This window comes from Cnephaeus nilssonii (genome assembly GCF_951640355.1).
Source record: "Cnephaeus nilssonii genome assembly, chromosome: 1".
NCBI classification, from domain to species: domain Eukaryota; kingdom Metazoa; phylum Chordata; class Mammalia; order Chiroptera; family Vespertilionidae; genus Cnephaeus; species Cnephaeus nilssonii.
Window position 1 is genome coordinate 24612343 of NC_137072.1, and position 14122 is coordinate 24626464.

The 14122-nt window shown below is 39.2% G+C and overlaps 1 protein-coding gene across 4 annotated transcripts in view; it reads left to right on the plus strand.

Moving 5' to 3' along the window:
• The window catches only part of NSUN6 (NOP2/Sun RNA methyltransferase 6), a 56824-nt gene that overhangs the window by 17970 nt on the left and 24732 nt on the right, over window positions 1-14122 (plus strand). For all 4 annotated transcript variants that reach the window (XR_013813324.1, XR_013813325.1, XR_013813326.1 and 1 more), the window contains exons 7-8: window positions 3950-4069; window positions 5704-5848. Coding sequence is in view for 1 of the 4 variants with exons in the window: in XM_079766827.1 (XP_079622953.1) it covers window positions 3950-4069; window positions 5704-5848 (265 nt within the window). In the remaining 3 variants the exon portion in view is untranslated. The remainder of the gene's footprint in view (window positions 1-3949; window positions 4070-5703; window positions 5849-14122) is intronic.

A 14122-nucleotide genomic window follows, 5' to 3' on the forward strand; every position in this document is an offset into this window, starting at 1 on the left:
AGATCTGTTAGGGTTCTTGAAAGGTGTTACCCAGGTTAATGGAGCCTGCAGGTTTGATGCCTTCTTTGCCTGTCAGCTGGTGGGAGAAGGGCTCAACAATGGAACCATGGCACCTGCCAGCACTTCATCCTGCCAGCTATGTCAGACAGGGCTCAAAAAAGGAACAGTGGTGCCTGTCCTCCAGCCCTCGCCATGAAGCCAGGCAATTCCGTTTCTCCCCATAGATCCCTGACGTTCTTCCAGCTGCTGGCCCTGCACTGGAAATCAGAGCGTGTGAGTTTGAGAGTGAGTTAATCTGTCTGCTGGTCCTGTAAGCTCTTCATTGGCTGGGTCTCCAGCAGCCCTCCATCTCACTCAGCTCCAGTCCTCACTGCTTTTCACATCTGGAAGGTATAGAGACTTTGCTTCCTGGCACAGGAGCCCTGGTCTGGGGAGGCCTGGTGTGGGGCTGGGACCCCTAACTCCTCAGGTGGGACCTCCACAGCCGACATATCCCTCCTGATTTTTATCCACTACACGTGGGATTGGGATCAGCCCATTTTTGTCCCCACCCCTCCTTCCAGCCTCCTCTTTATATCCTTAGTTATGGGGATTCTGTTGAGCTGGTCTTCAGGCAGTTTTTATTTTCCTCAGGCAATTTTCAATGATGGTTGTTTTGTAATTTAGTTGTAATTTTTATTCTATTGTGGGAAGAGGTGAACACAGCGTTTATCTACACTATCTTGACCCAGAGTCTCCAGAAATTTTTAATTAGATGTAGTCTCACTTATTTTTTATTTCATTGCTTTTTTATTTCATTTTTTTTATTTCTTTGGGTATCAGATAAAAAAAAATCATTGCCAAGGCCTATGTCAGGGAGCTTACTGCCCTTGTTTTCTTCTAGCAGTTTTATGGTTTAAGTTCTTGCATCAAGTCTTTAATCCATTTTGAGTTGCTTTTTGTTTATAGTGTATGATGATAATGGTCTAGTTTCGTTCTTCTATATGTAGCTGTTCAGTGTTCTCAAAACCATTAATTGAAGACTGTCCTTTCACTATTGTGTTTATGTATTCTTATCTCCTTTGTCATAAATTAATTGAACATATATGTGTGAATGTATTTCTGGGCTCTCTCTCCTGTTTCATTGATCTGTGTCTGTTTTTATGCCAGTAACATAATGTGTTAACCACTGAAACTTTGTAGTAGAGTTTGAAATCTGAGAGCATGATGCTTCCAACTTTGTTCTTCTTTCTAAAGATTGCTCTGGCTATTCGGGATCTTTTGTTATCTCATATGAATTTTATGGTCTGTTTCTGAATATATTTAAGAAATCACTAAGTGATACTCTTGTGTAGCCAGGATTGAGAAATACTATAGAGAAAGGTAGTAGACTAAGTTAAGAAACTTTCATCATTTAAATACGTAGTGAAGCGTCTTTACTTGGACTATTTCATAATGTTTAATTATTGCTTGACCAGAAGTTTTTAATGTGTTATTTAAATGTCAGTGAAAATTTCTGTCATCTTTGATCCATATATTAATCTTATCTTTATTAGGAGTTAAGCATAACCATTTGTCTCTAGCTAAAGAATCTCCATTAGCCACTTACGAGTCTTTTCATATTAGAGTTCAATTTTTAAATATTTTTGGAATAGACCTGGCTCTTAAGAGAAACTATCTGTAACAGGTGAAGCTGTTTTTTGGTGTTTAGTGTGGAGGGACTGCTTTTCAGGTATCTCAGTTCATATTGATTTTCTTTTCTTTTAAATATATTTTATTGATTTTTTTTACAGAGAGGAAGGGAGAGGGATAGAGAGCTGGAAACATCGATGAGAGAGAAACATCGACCAGCTGCCTCCTGCACACCCCCCACCGGGGATGTGCCCACAACCAATGCACATGCCCTTGACCGGAATCGAACCTGGGACCCTTCAGTCTGCAGACCGACGCTCCATCCACTGAGCCAAACCAATTTCGGCTGTTCATATTGATTTTAATGCTTCCTGTATCCACAGGAAGCATTAAAATCAATGTTTTGAACTGGTGATCTTGGATTCACTGAGAATCCTATAACCTTCTCACAGTTCTTGAGGACATACTAATGGATTTAATGTTTTGGTGTGAGAATGAATTGAAAACTTTAAACAGCCCTATGCTTGTTAGTCTCTACTTTTTTTTTTTGCCAAATATTTTTAAAAATTTAATTACTTTGTGATATTATTCTATCTTATTTAAAGCTGTCATCCTTTAGTAACAATTCATATATAATTAATACTAAAAATGATTTATTATAACTTATTACTATAGGTAGAGGTATATTTGGGTTGTATTATCTCATAATATATTTTTCTTGTGTCTATCAGACATAGCTAAAATTTTTCTTACATTTTACTTTTCTCCTACTGAAAGGTAGTAGTGGTGGGAAGATGGGAACCCAAACATGCCTTTCAGTGGCATTAGCTGTATAAAACTGGGATTTTAAAATGGGAGTTAGATGATGAAGCACCTGAAGTTGCAAATTCTTATAAATTTTCTGGGGAAAAGATCCAGAGCTTTCTCATATTTCTAAGGGATCTCTCTGTCTTTGGCCTCCAAAATATTGAGAACCACTGAATTAAGAAAGGTTAATATTTTTTGCTGAATTGATTAGAGAAATGCATTATGCGTGTGCATGTGAGTGTCTGTGTGTGTGAATGTTCTATGAAATCATAGGATACTCTGGGAAACGGAGAATTTCCTGACACCATTATCTTCTATATATATATATAAAAGGCTAAGTGTCCATCCGTCTGACTGTTAGCTATGACGCACACTGACCACCAGGGGCAGACACTCAATGCAGGAGTTGCCATGATGCGCACTGGCCATTTAAAAATAAACGGCACCATGGACCTGGCACCAACAAACCAAAATTCGGCTTCCCCCAAGTGGGACACAGGCCCTGCCACCACCCTGGAGCGACCCCCCACCAAATCACAGCCAATACTGCCAAGACCCCATGGCGCAAAATGCGGCCCACAGCCCAGCCCAGCCCGGAAATGGTGGCTGTGGGTGCCAAGTAATGATGCCGGGAGCCAATTCCAGCATGTCATAATTACAAGAGTTTTATCAAAAGGTTGATGAAACCTGGGGGCTCAACAAGGACTGATTCACGTATGTAATTACCTGTTGGAGTGGCTAGAAGGCACTTCCCCCAAACTGAATAGGATTACTGTTTGCTGCCAGACAGCTCAGGGCATCTCAATCTACATGTTATTGCCTCCTGCTGGCCAAACACCTGAACAGCTGTAGGCTATTCCCCATTCTGACAATGCTTCTGTACCCTACCCTTTGAAGTGTATTATCTCCACCTTGCCTTAGGACAATTTGTGTGAATAAAAAGCACGGGGTCCTGAGTCAAGGAAGTCTTTAGCTCCTTTAGCTGAAGCTCCTCTGACCCCCAATGCCTCTCAAAATTATCTTTCGTCTTTGGACTCCTACTCAATCTACACACAACCTTTCTCCGGATTGCTGAACCTTCATAATGCTTGGACAAGAACCCCAGCATAATGATGTCACATAGCAACACCCGGCTTCCTCTCCCTAGCAACTAGCTTCCTTGGAGTTTCTTCAGCCCAGGAACACGACTTGCTTTATAGCCAGGTGCAAACATTTTACACTTTAACCAAATATTTGTGGAGCATTTTCCCGTGCCTCATCTCATTTGATCCTCACAGAAGTCCTGGAGTAGGTAGATAGGAGACTTGGTAGAGTCCTATTTTCTTTTTATTAGCAAGATGTGAATAACGATATTAAAATATTTCTTCTAATTAATTTCCTTTCAGTGTGCACGAATCCATGCACCGGGACACTAGTAGTTACAAAAAATGTAGAGGATGTTGTATTACCTCCAAAGATTTCTTTACATTCTCTGATTCTGAAATTTAAATTGATTTAGTATATTGATAATTGATTTTTTTTTTCCTTATAGAATTTGCCATCTGCTGTTGTAACTCACGTTCTGGATCCTCAACCTGGAGAGAAGATTCTAGATTTGTGTGCAGCACCTGGAGGCAAAACAACACACATTGCAGCACTAATGCATGATCAGGTAAGATTGTCTTCACAGCAAACCTACTGTATTTACATTTCAGTGATGAAGGTGGAACTACATGCAATTTATGAAACATTATGAAGACATTTGTAATCTGACTTATTTCAAATTCAGCCAAAGGGAAGACTGTTCAGTGCACCTGATCCAGAACTGGTTAGCTAGGGGATCTGATGATCTTGTGTAGGCTCATTCACTTTTTGATTGGTGTTGGCTTATGTAAAGTGGCCCCAGCTGAGACCATTAGGGTGCCCTGCCTCTGGTCCATGTGTTTCTTATCCTCCTGCTAGGAACAGATGGCTAGCCTAGCTGAGGGCAATCATTAAGGGTTGGCTGTGGCTGAGGGCAAAGTAGAGCAAAGCCAACTGTTCAAGTGCTATTCATTTCTCTGTTTGCATTACATTTACTGTTATCCTATTGGCCAACACTTATCACATCGCTGAGCCCAAGTCCGAATGGCAGAGTATTACAAGGTAAATGGCAAAGATGAGAATGTGTGGGGAATTAAACTCAAGTTAGGCAATCTTTCAGAGTGGGACAGCAATGGAGAAATGAACAACCTGAACAGAGATACTTGAGCCAGAATGAATCTTAGATTTTGTTGCTGCTTTTGATTCATTTTGATAGCTAAATTTTGTATAAGTTTACCCTCTTTTCTGTATTTTTGTAAAAGTAGCCTTCAGCCAGTGAAGTTACCACTTCACTGCAGTATATTTGAACCTTATTTTGTGTTGTTTTTGCCTACTTTTTCAGTTCAACTCACTTGAAATGGTTTTGTTTGTCATAGTATTAATTGGAACTATATCTACCATTAAGCCTGGTGTTACATTTAGGAATATTTTCAGCAAATTCCTGGTATTGTAGTCTATGCAAATGATGCATATGTCATGCAAGGACAGTGTGTATAAAGGGAACAAAAGCAAGAAAATATTTTGAAAGGTTAATTTCACCATCACTGCAATATCATTTCATAATATCTTAAAAGTATCATATGAATATCACAATACATTCATAAAAATGACCCTCTTGTCTTTATCAACTTTGACTGAACTGAAGTATTATGATTAAAAAAATATTTTTTAAATTTTATATGTTTTTATTGATTTCAGAGAGGAAGGGAGAGCGAGAGAGAGAGATAGAAACATCAGTGATGAGAGAGAATCATTGATCGGCTGCCTCCTGCACACTCCCTTCTGGGGATCAAGCCTGCAACCCGAGCATGTGCTGTTGACGGAAATTGAACCTGGGACCCTTCAGTCCACAGGCCGACGCTGTATCCACTGATCCATAACAGCTAGAGCTACAATTACTTTTGAGCTATGTTTTATACCAGTCTAGAACATTTTGCTGTGATATACAGACATATTTTTCTGTCTTTAGTTGTCAGAATTTACATGAATTTTATGTGGATAGCATAGAAAATATTGAGATGAGGATTGATTTTGTAAAAGGAAATACTTAATAAGTATTTAATATAAATTCAATATGTGTTTGGTTAATGAATTCAACTTTAAAAGTAGAGATAGGAGGAAATTGTGGAAGATCTTAGTTTTTCATGGCTTTCTCCTTTTTAATTATTTTTATGATTGCTTTTGGTTTACACTTTATGGGTTTTTTTGTTTGTTTGTTTTTAGGGAGAAGTAATAGCCCTGGATAAACTACCCAACAAAGTTAAAAAAATAAAAGAGAATGCTTTATTATTAGGGCTGCATTCCATTAGGGCTTTTTGCTTTGATGGAACAAAGGCGCTTAAACTTGATATGGTTAAGGACACAGAAGGTGAGTCAAATTTTATCTTTTAAAGACTTTTACAGACAAGCATATTTTGCTGTCATTGTTCTAGCCTCAAAATATCCACAGGCCTTGAAACTTTGGCATGGATCTAAGATTTTTTGCTTTAATAGATATTTCCTTTTCATCTCATCCCTGAATATCAAGTTTTTAATAAGTCCAATCCCCAAGACTTGGTCAAACTCTTTCTTCTTCTTTTTTCATCACCATTTATTCTCTCTATACCCTCTTTCACCTCCACCCACACCCCTACCCCCTTGGTCAAACTTTTTATACTTGACATATTTGTCTTAATTTTATAATGCATCTCACAAAGCTCCCGAGCCTTTCAATTTTATGATTCTTGAGCTGTTTTTTATTATTTCTTCATTTTTCTTGAAGAATGGGGCTATGGAGCTGGGAAGGGAGGGAAAACTGTTACATTTATTAAATCACTTTGTCTCTATGTATCTCTGTCTCTTATTTAGATTTGATTTCATGAAATACTCGAGAAAACTGTGTACTTTAACGAACTCACTGGCATAGTTTTTCCCGAGTGTTTATTGATTAAAGATGAGTTTTAAAAAGCTGAGGATATGGTCTCTGATTTGCCAACCCCCTTACAGATCATCTAGATCAGTGGTTGCCAACCAGTGGTCCGTAGTGGTCCATGAGGTCCGAAAGGTTGTCGACTGCTGATCTAGATTGCCTTTGTGTGCAAACAAAACTCAAGTAAATTTGAAGATCTACTTGGCTTCACTAAGCTGATTATTGGCTAACATACCATCTAGCAACTAAAAGCTTGCTCCCAGGGTTGTACCAAGGGGGAGGTTTTTATAGGAAGAAGAGTGGGGCCAGGACACCATTTCTTTCTCTTTTTGGGAACCGAAGGGGAGGGTTTTTATCCTGTAGATTGCCTTCTCTTTCTATGGGGAACATAGAGGGTTCACAGTGACAGATTACCTTATTGGTGCTTGACCAGAAAATTCCAGACTGGTTGATTAAAGATGTTTCTGGGAGAAGTTGAACTTGCAGTTAAATCTAGGTTTAGTATCCAGGGCTTTTAGCACTGAGTGTTGTCATTTTGATACTGTGGTTTTCTCTTTAATACCATAAGGAAAAATACTCTTTCTAACTCTGTAGTTTTGTTGTAGGCTGCAGAATGGCAACAGGTGTCTGACCGGTGGGGTTAGATCAGACCTGGTTCAGCAAGCTCGGTACTTGGATTCTGACTAGGAAAAATTCAGAGCCAAGACTCCAACCATAAGAGAACATTTATTTGGTAAATCACAGAGGTAAAAGAAGTAATTCATTAAAGAAATCGGCTTAGGAAACAAGTTTATAGTGTTGTATCATAAATTAGCAAATGAGATACAAGACAGCCTTAATGAGCCAATTAATTAGGAGTCGTTTATTGCTCACGGCCCAGAGGGAGGTGTCCCTTCCAAATCTCTGAGCACCACACATAGGAAGTCTCCCTTATTTATACTTTTCGAGCCTCTTTGCAGATATTACAAAGAGCTCTGTGTGAGTTATTGTTACAAACAGTTGTAACCTTGAATACATAATGAATTTGTACCTGGCATAAGAATATGGGAGTTGTTATCAGTATTAGTCTATTTTAGTCTATTACATTGGATGGCTAGCTTGCAAGGTCAGACAGTTAAGTTTATCTTTTTCTATTATTTGAACTAAAAACGAAGTCATTTTACAGAATAGCAGACTGTCTTAAAGTGACAGTTTATAATGACAGAGTTTACAGGACTAGGGACTATCTAACAATAGCAGAGAATTCAAACAGCGGTTTTATACAAGATGGAGGTTACTGTGCTTCAATAGAAGTGAAGGAAGGGCTCTTGGAGCTTGGGAGTGGAGAAGCTAATGGTAATGCACCTGGAGGGATGGAAAGGGGGAAGGAAAAGAGAAAAGAAAAGGTGTGGGAGTGGGCATGCTCCTTAAGTCCTCTGTCCTAAGGGTTTCAAGGGAGATTTTAGGCAGGTCCCAAGGGAAGATCTCAGTGGAATATTCAGCAGTTTTCCAGGTGTGTCCTTTCAAGGTTGTGGTCTCCACTGATTAATTGGCCTGCATCAGGGCAGGGGGTCATTATTCAGTGTAGCTGGTCCTGAGGTGGCTTGTCTGGTTTTGTTGCTTTTCTGGGCCTGGAGCTGAAATACAATTAAGGCCTAGATGTTATCTCGAGGGAGGTCCATACCTCATGACCAGATATGCTAGGAGAGGAAGGTCACCCTGGGGGCGTGGTCCCACCCTATAATTGTCCTTTTCTAGGCACCCAGGACTTTCTGCCCTGGTGACTTCTGTACCTGGCCCATAGTCCTTGCTCTGCTCATGTCTAACTGCCTACAACAATTTATCTGTATATAAGCTGTCGTTCATAAAAATGACCACTAGACAGTAGACAGTTCAAAATAATCCATTACTATAACTTCACTAAAATTGTTGTTAGGTCACCAATTTAAATAAGTCCCCGTAACATTTCTTATAATACTGGTTTAGTAGTGATAAACTACTTTAGCTTTTTCTTGATTGGGAAACTCTCCTTCAATTCTAAAATGATAGCCTTGCTGAATAAAGCAGTCTTGGTTGTAGGTCTTTGCATTTCATCATTTTGAATATTGAATATTTAATGCCAACCCCTTCTGGCCTGCAGTGTTTCTGCTGAGAAGTCACTTGACCTTTTTATTGGAGTTCTTTTGTAGGTAACTGATTGCTTATCTTTTGCTACTTTTAAGATTTTTTTTCTCTGTCTTTACCTTTGGAATTTTAATTATGATGTGTCTTTGCATCTCTACCCCCTCTTTGGTTCATCTTTTTGGGACTCTACATTTTCTGGACTTGTATGTTTATTTCCTTCAACAGCTTAGGGAAGTTTTCAGTCATTATTTCTTAAAAAATATTCTCAATCTCTTGCACTCTCTCCTCTTATACTTGTACCCCTATTTTGTGAGTATTGATACACTTGATTTTGTCCCAGAAGTTAAACTATCCTTATTTTATTAACTTCTTTTTTCTTTTCTGATTGGCTGTGTTCTGCTATCTTGTCTTCCAGTTCACTGTTTCAATCCTCTGTTTTATCTAATCTGATGTTGCTTCTCTCTAATGTATACTTCATTTTTGTTATTGAAGCCTTCATTTCTGACTGCTTGTTTTCTATCTCTTTGTTGACGTTCTCACCGAGTTAATTTATTTCCCCCCTAAGTTCATTGAGCATTCTTACGACCAATGTTTTAAACTCTGCATCTGGTAAATTGCTTGTGTCCTTTTAGTTTAGTTGTGTGTTTTTATTGTTGTTGTTGTTGTTGTTTTCCTGGAGCTTTGTCTTTTTCTTTTACTTGGGACGTGTTTCCTTGTCTCCTCATTCTGGCCGACTTCCTGTGTTTGTTTTTTTGTATTAAGTAGATCTGGTACATCTTGTGTTCCTGGCAGAGTGGCCTGTGTTGTAGGTGTCTTTTGAGGCCCAGTGGTGCAGTCTTTTCTGGTCAACCGTAGCTGGATTTCCAGATTTATTCCTTGTGTCTGTTTTATGTGCCCTCTTATTGTGGTTGAGTCTTGATTACTGTTGGTATATCAGTGGTTGGGATTGACCTTCTGGCAGACTGCCTGTGGATCTGGCCACGGCTACATGGGATGAGCTCGAGGGCAGGGCTGATCCCACTGAACAGGAGTCACTTTAGTGGGGCTCTGGTGTCAGTTGACTCCTCCCTTGCCAGTGTCATTTGTGGGGCTGGTTGGGTGGAGGTCTTATATAGTCTGTAGCCAGCCACTGCCTTTGTTAGTTCTGGAGCCTCTTGGGAGGGGATCTAGTGAATGTCAGGGACAACTGCCATTTTTGCTCAGTTGGGTGTCGGTGGGAGCTACAAAGTGATCTGTGGTTTGTTGCCACTTGTACTGGTTTCGGGCATGTATGGGAGAGGGTATGCTGTGAACCAAGCTCCGCTGACACTAGTGCTGGGCTTTGCGACCCTTTAGTGGGCACCATGATATGAGCTGAAGGCCAGCTTTCACTTGTGCAGGGCTTGTGGATGCTTAGTTGAAGCTATGTTTTAAGCCAAGGGTGGCTGCAGTTTTTGCCAGGCTTGGAGCCACTAGTTAGGAGTTACAATGCAAGTTGAGATCACTTGCCACTTGTGTTAGGCTTGGCGCTTAGCAGGAGGTACAGGGTATGCCAATGCCAGCCAGTGCTTGCTTGGAGTTTGTAGACCTTTGGGAGATTTTAGGAAAGTGCTCAGCATGAACCTAAATAGGCCACTCATGTGGAAAAGCTGCAAAGATATTCAGACTGGACACACTAGTTGGGTGGGAAGGGGTGTCAGGGAATCACCAGGGTGACACAAATGTGCTAGCCAGGTAATAGAGAACTCTGACTTGGCACCTGCCTGCACCTGGCCCTCTGGATGGGGGTTGTGCTCAACAAAGGAGTAATGTGCCTGCCAACACTTTCATACCCAGAGGGAGCTTTCTTGACCCTGGCCTCTCCAGCCCTTGTCCCGAATCTAGTGAATTTCATTTTTCTCCATGTGTCCTTTCTAGTTTTTGAGCTGCTGCCCTGCCCTGGGAGCGAGTGAGTTGGCAGGCAAGTGTGCGCTTGGGCCCTTTAAGAGGATGCCTAGGTGAACAGCAGCCTTCCATTTTACTTGGGTGTCATCACCACTGCTTTTTACAGCCAGGTGTTATGGGGACTACTTTTTCTGAAACTGGTGCACAGGGCTTGGGAGCTTGGTGTGGGTTTTGGACTCCTTGCTCCTCAGAAGGGACTGCTCCCACTGAGATATCCCTCCCCATTTTTAGTTGCCACACCCTGGGTATGGGACCTGTCCCTTTTGCATCTCTACCCCTTCTATCAGTCTCACCCTGCCTTTTTTATATCCTTAATTATCGGACTTCTGTTCAGCTTGTCTTGCGGTGGTACTCAGTGATGGTTGTTGTATAATTTTGTTTAATTTTGACATGGTTGTGGGAGGAGGCAGGCACAGTGTTTTCCCACTCCACCATCTTGACAAAACATAATCTATTCACATTTAATGTTGTTCTTGATATCATTGGATTTACATGTGCCATTTTACTTGTTTTCTATTATATATATATATAATATATATATAATATATATATAATATATATATAATATGTATATATTATATATATATTATATATATTATCATTATTATTATTATTATTATTAATTTCTGAGAGAAAGGGAGAGAGAGATAGAAGCATCAGTGATGAGAGAGAATCATTGATCGGATGCCTCCTGCATGCCCCCTACTGGAGATTGAGTCCATAACCCAAGCATGTGCACTTGACCAGAATTGAACCTGGGGCCCTTCAATCTGTAGGCCGATGCTCTATTCACTGAGGAAAACCGGGTAGGGCCTTAATTGCGTTTTAAAAAAATTAAGTACATATATACTAATGTAACATTTTATTTACTTAAATGACTTTCAGTTTGTGTTATGAACTCACATAGTTATAATAATAGTTATAATATTCCTTTATATAATTTTATGTCTATAAAATTGCTAAAAGAAACAGAAGAAAGAAGAGATATATAATTTTAGATTTTATGTTACTTTTCTTAATAGTTTTCTTCACTTGTTCCTGTGGATTTGAGTTCCATCTGGTGTCATTTTCTTCCTCCAATACAGCTTTGTTTCCACTCACCATTTTTGCTGTTATTGGCAAATATATTACATTTGCCATATATATACATACACTATATATATGGATAAGGATATATAATTCATGTGTATATATGTATATACATATATAGCCTTTATTACATATATAGGGCCATCATTGGAATTATATGCATATTTATTCAGTTGATTTTTAAATCAAGAGAATATGCATTTATACTGTTTTTTATAATTACACAATTACCTTTACGTGTGTTCTTTGTATTTTCATATGGACTCAAATTACACTCTAGTTCAGTTCCTTTCAACTTGAAGAACTTTAAAAAGTATTTCTTATAATGCAGATTTCTAGCAACAATTCTCTATGTTTTTGTTTATCTGGGGTATCTCTATTTCACCTTTATTTTTAAAAGATAATCTCTCTGTACTTTGAATACATCATCACACTGCCTTTTGGCTTTCATTTTTCTGATGAGAAAACATATTTTAATCTTATTGTGGTTCCCTAGTATATGAGAGTCATTTTTCTCTTGCAGCTTTTTATTTTTTTATTTTAATAGTATGTTATATTTACTTCCCAATGTCTAAAATGTTATCATTTCAACATATATCTCTTGCAGCTTTAATGATATTTTTTCTTTGCCTTTAACTTTCAAAATTTTTAGTATGATGTGTCTGATAGCTGATCTTCTTTGCATTTGTCCTACTTAAAATTTGTGGAGCATCATGATCATTTTTTCCAAATATTTTTCTAGTTTTTGTCTCTCCTTTTCTGGTGCTCTTATTGTGTTTATGTTGGTGCACTTAATGGTGTCACACATACCTCTGAAGCTATGTTCATTTTTCTTTTATTGTCTGTGATCTTCAGATTGCATAATTTCTTTTCTTCTATTTTCAAATACACTGATTCGTTTTTCTATCAGCTGAAGTCTATAATTGAGCCCCTCTAGTGAATTTGTCATTTGTTATTATACATTCAATTCCAGAATTTCCATTTGTTTTGTTTCTTTTTTGAAATTTGTATTATTGATGTGTTTTATTTGGTGAGACATCGTTGCTATGTGTTCCTTTGCCTCCTGAAGCATAGTTTCTTTTTATTTAATTCTTTGAACATATATTTTATTGGCTGTTTTAAAGTCTTTGCTAAGTCTGCTATCTCTGCCCTCTCACAGATAGTTTCTGTTGTGTTGGGTCACACTTTTATGTTTCTTTGCATAGCTCATAATTTGTGTTGTTGAAAACTGGGTAATAAGTTGCACCAACTCTAGATACAAATCACTCCTCCCTAGGCTTGTGGTTGTTGTTTGCTTCTATGTTTACTGTGATGGCTGGATGTTTTAGTAAATTGTACACTGAGTGGCCAGATTATTATGATCTCTGAACGCATAATAATCTGGCCACTCAGTGTATATCCTATATAATAAAAGGGTAATATGCAAATTGTCCCTTTGACCAGGAGTTCGACCAGCAGGCAGGCCAGCCAACCACCCATGTCCCCTCACCCTGGCCAGGCTGGCCGGACCCCACCCATGCATGAGTTCATGCACTGGGCCTCTAAAATTAATACACACACACACACACACACACACACACACACACACACACTGAGTGGCCAGATTATTATGCGTTCAGAAATCATAATAATCTGGCCACTCAGTGTATATTGCATGTACACAGTAATCCTGGGATGACAATGGATTTATGAGGGTTCTTTTTTTTTTTCTAAAAACCTTAACAGTAGTTATCACAAGGTGGTGGAATAGTGATAGTTGATTTTTAAAAAATATATTTTATTGATTTTTTTACAGAGAGGAAGGGAGAGGGATAGAGAGTTAGAAACATTGATGAGAGAGAAACATCAATCAGCTGCCTCCTGCACACCTCCTTCTGGGGTTGTGCCCGCAACCAAGGTACATGCCCTTGACTGGAATCGAACTTGGGACCTTTCAGTCCGCAGGCCGACGCTCTATCCACTGAGCCAAACTGGTTAGGGCAGTGATAGTTGATTTTAAAAAATATATATTTTTATTGATTTTGGAGATGAAGGGAGAGAGAGATAGAAACATCAATGATGAGAGAAAATCATTGATTGGCTGCCTCATACAAGCCTGCCACTGGGGATCGAGACTGCAACCCAGGCATACGCCCTTGACTGGAATCAAACCTGGGACCTTTCACTCCACAGGCCTACACTTGATCCACTGAGCAAAACCGACATGGGGGTTATGTCTCTTTCCCTGGTCTTTGTGTTAAACTGTCTGCTTCATTTACTTTTCAGATGCTATTTGCCTTCACTTATTTCAGGTTGATTATGCTGTTGTTTTCAATAGTGCTCAGGGGCATAAATTGTTTCACCATCTTGATCCAACAAATTTGGTACCCTTTGCATAGGTAATCTTTGAAGCCAGTTTTTGAGATTTGTTCTCACCCCAGGAGGGCTCTTCTTAGCTGTCTCATTTCTTAGTTCTCAGGTAAACTTCTGGCATGTCTGTGGTTTAGCTTACTGCTCTCATGGAGCTGCCAGCCTCCTCTTAATTGCTTACCACCATAACCTCCATGATTTCAAGAGTGCCCTCAGGCTTAAATTTCCACCATTGTGGTTAAAATAAAGTCAGTTCACTTGGGGAAAGTA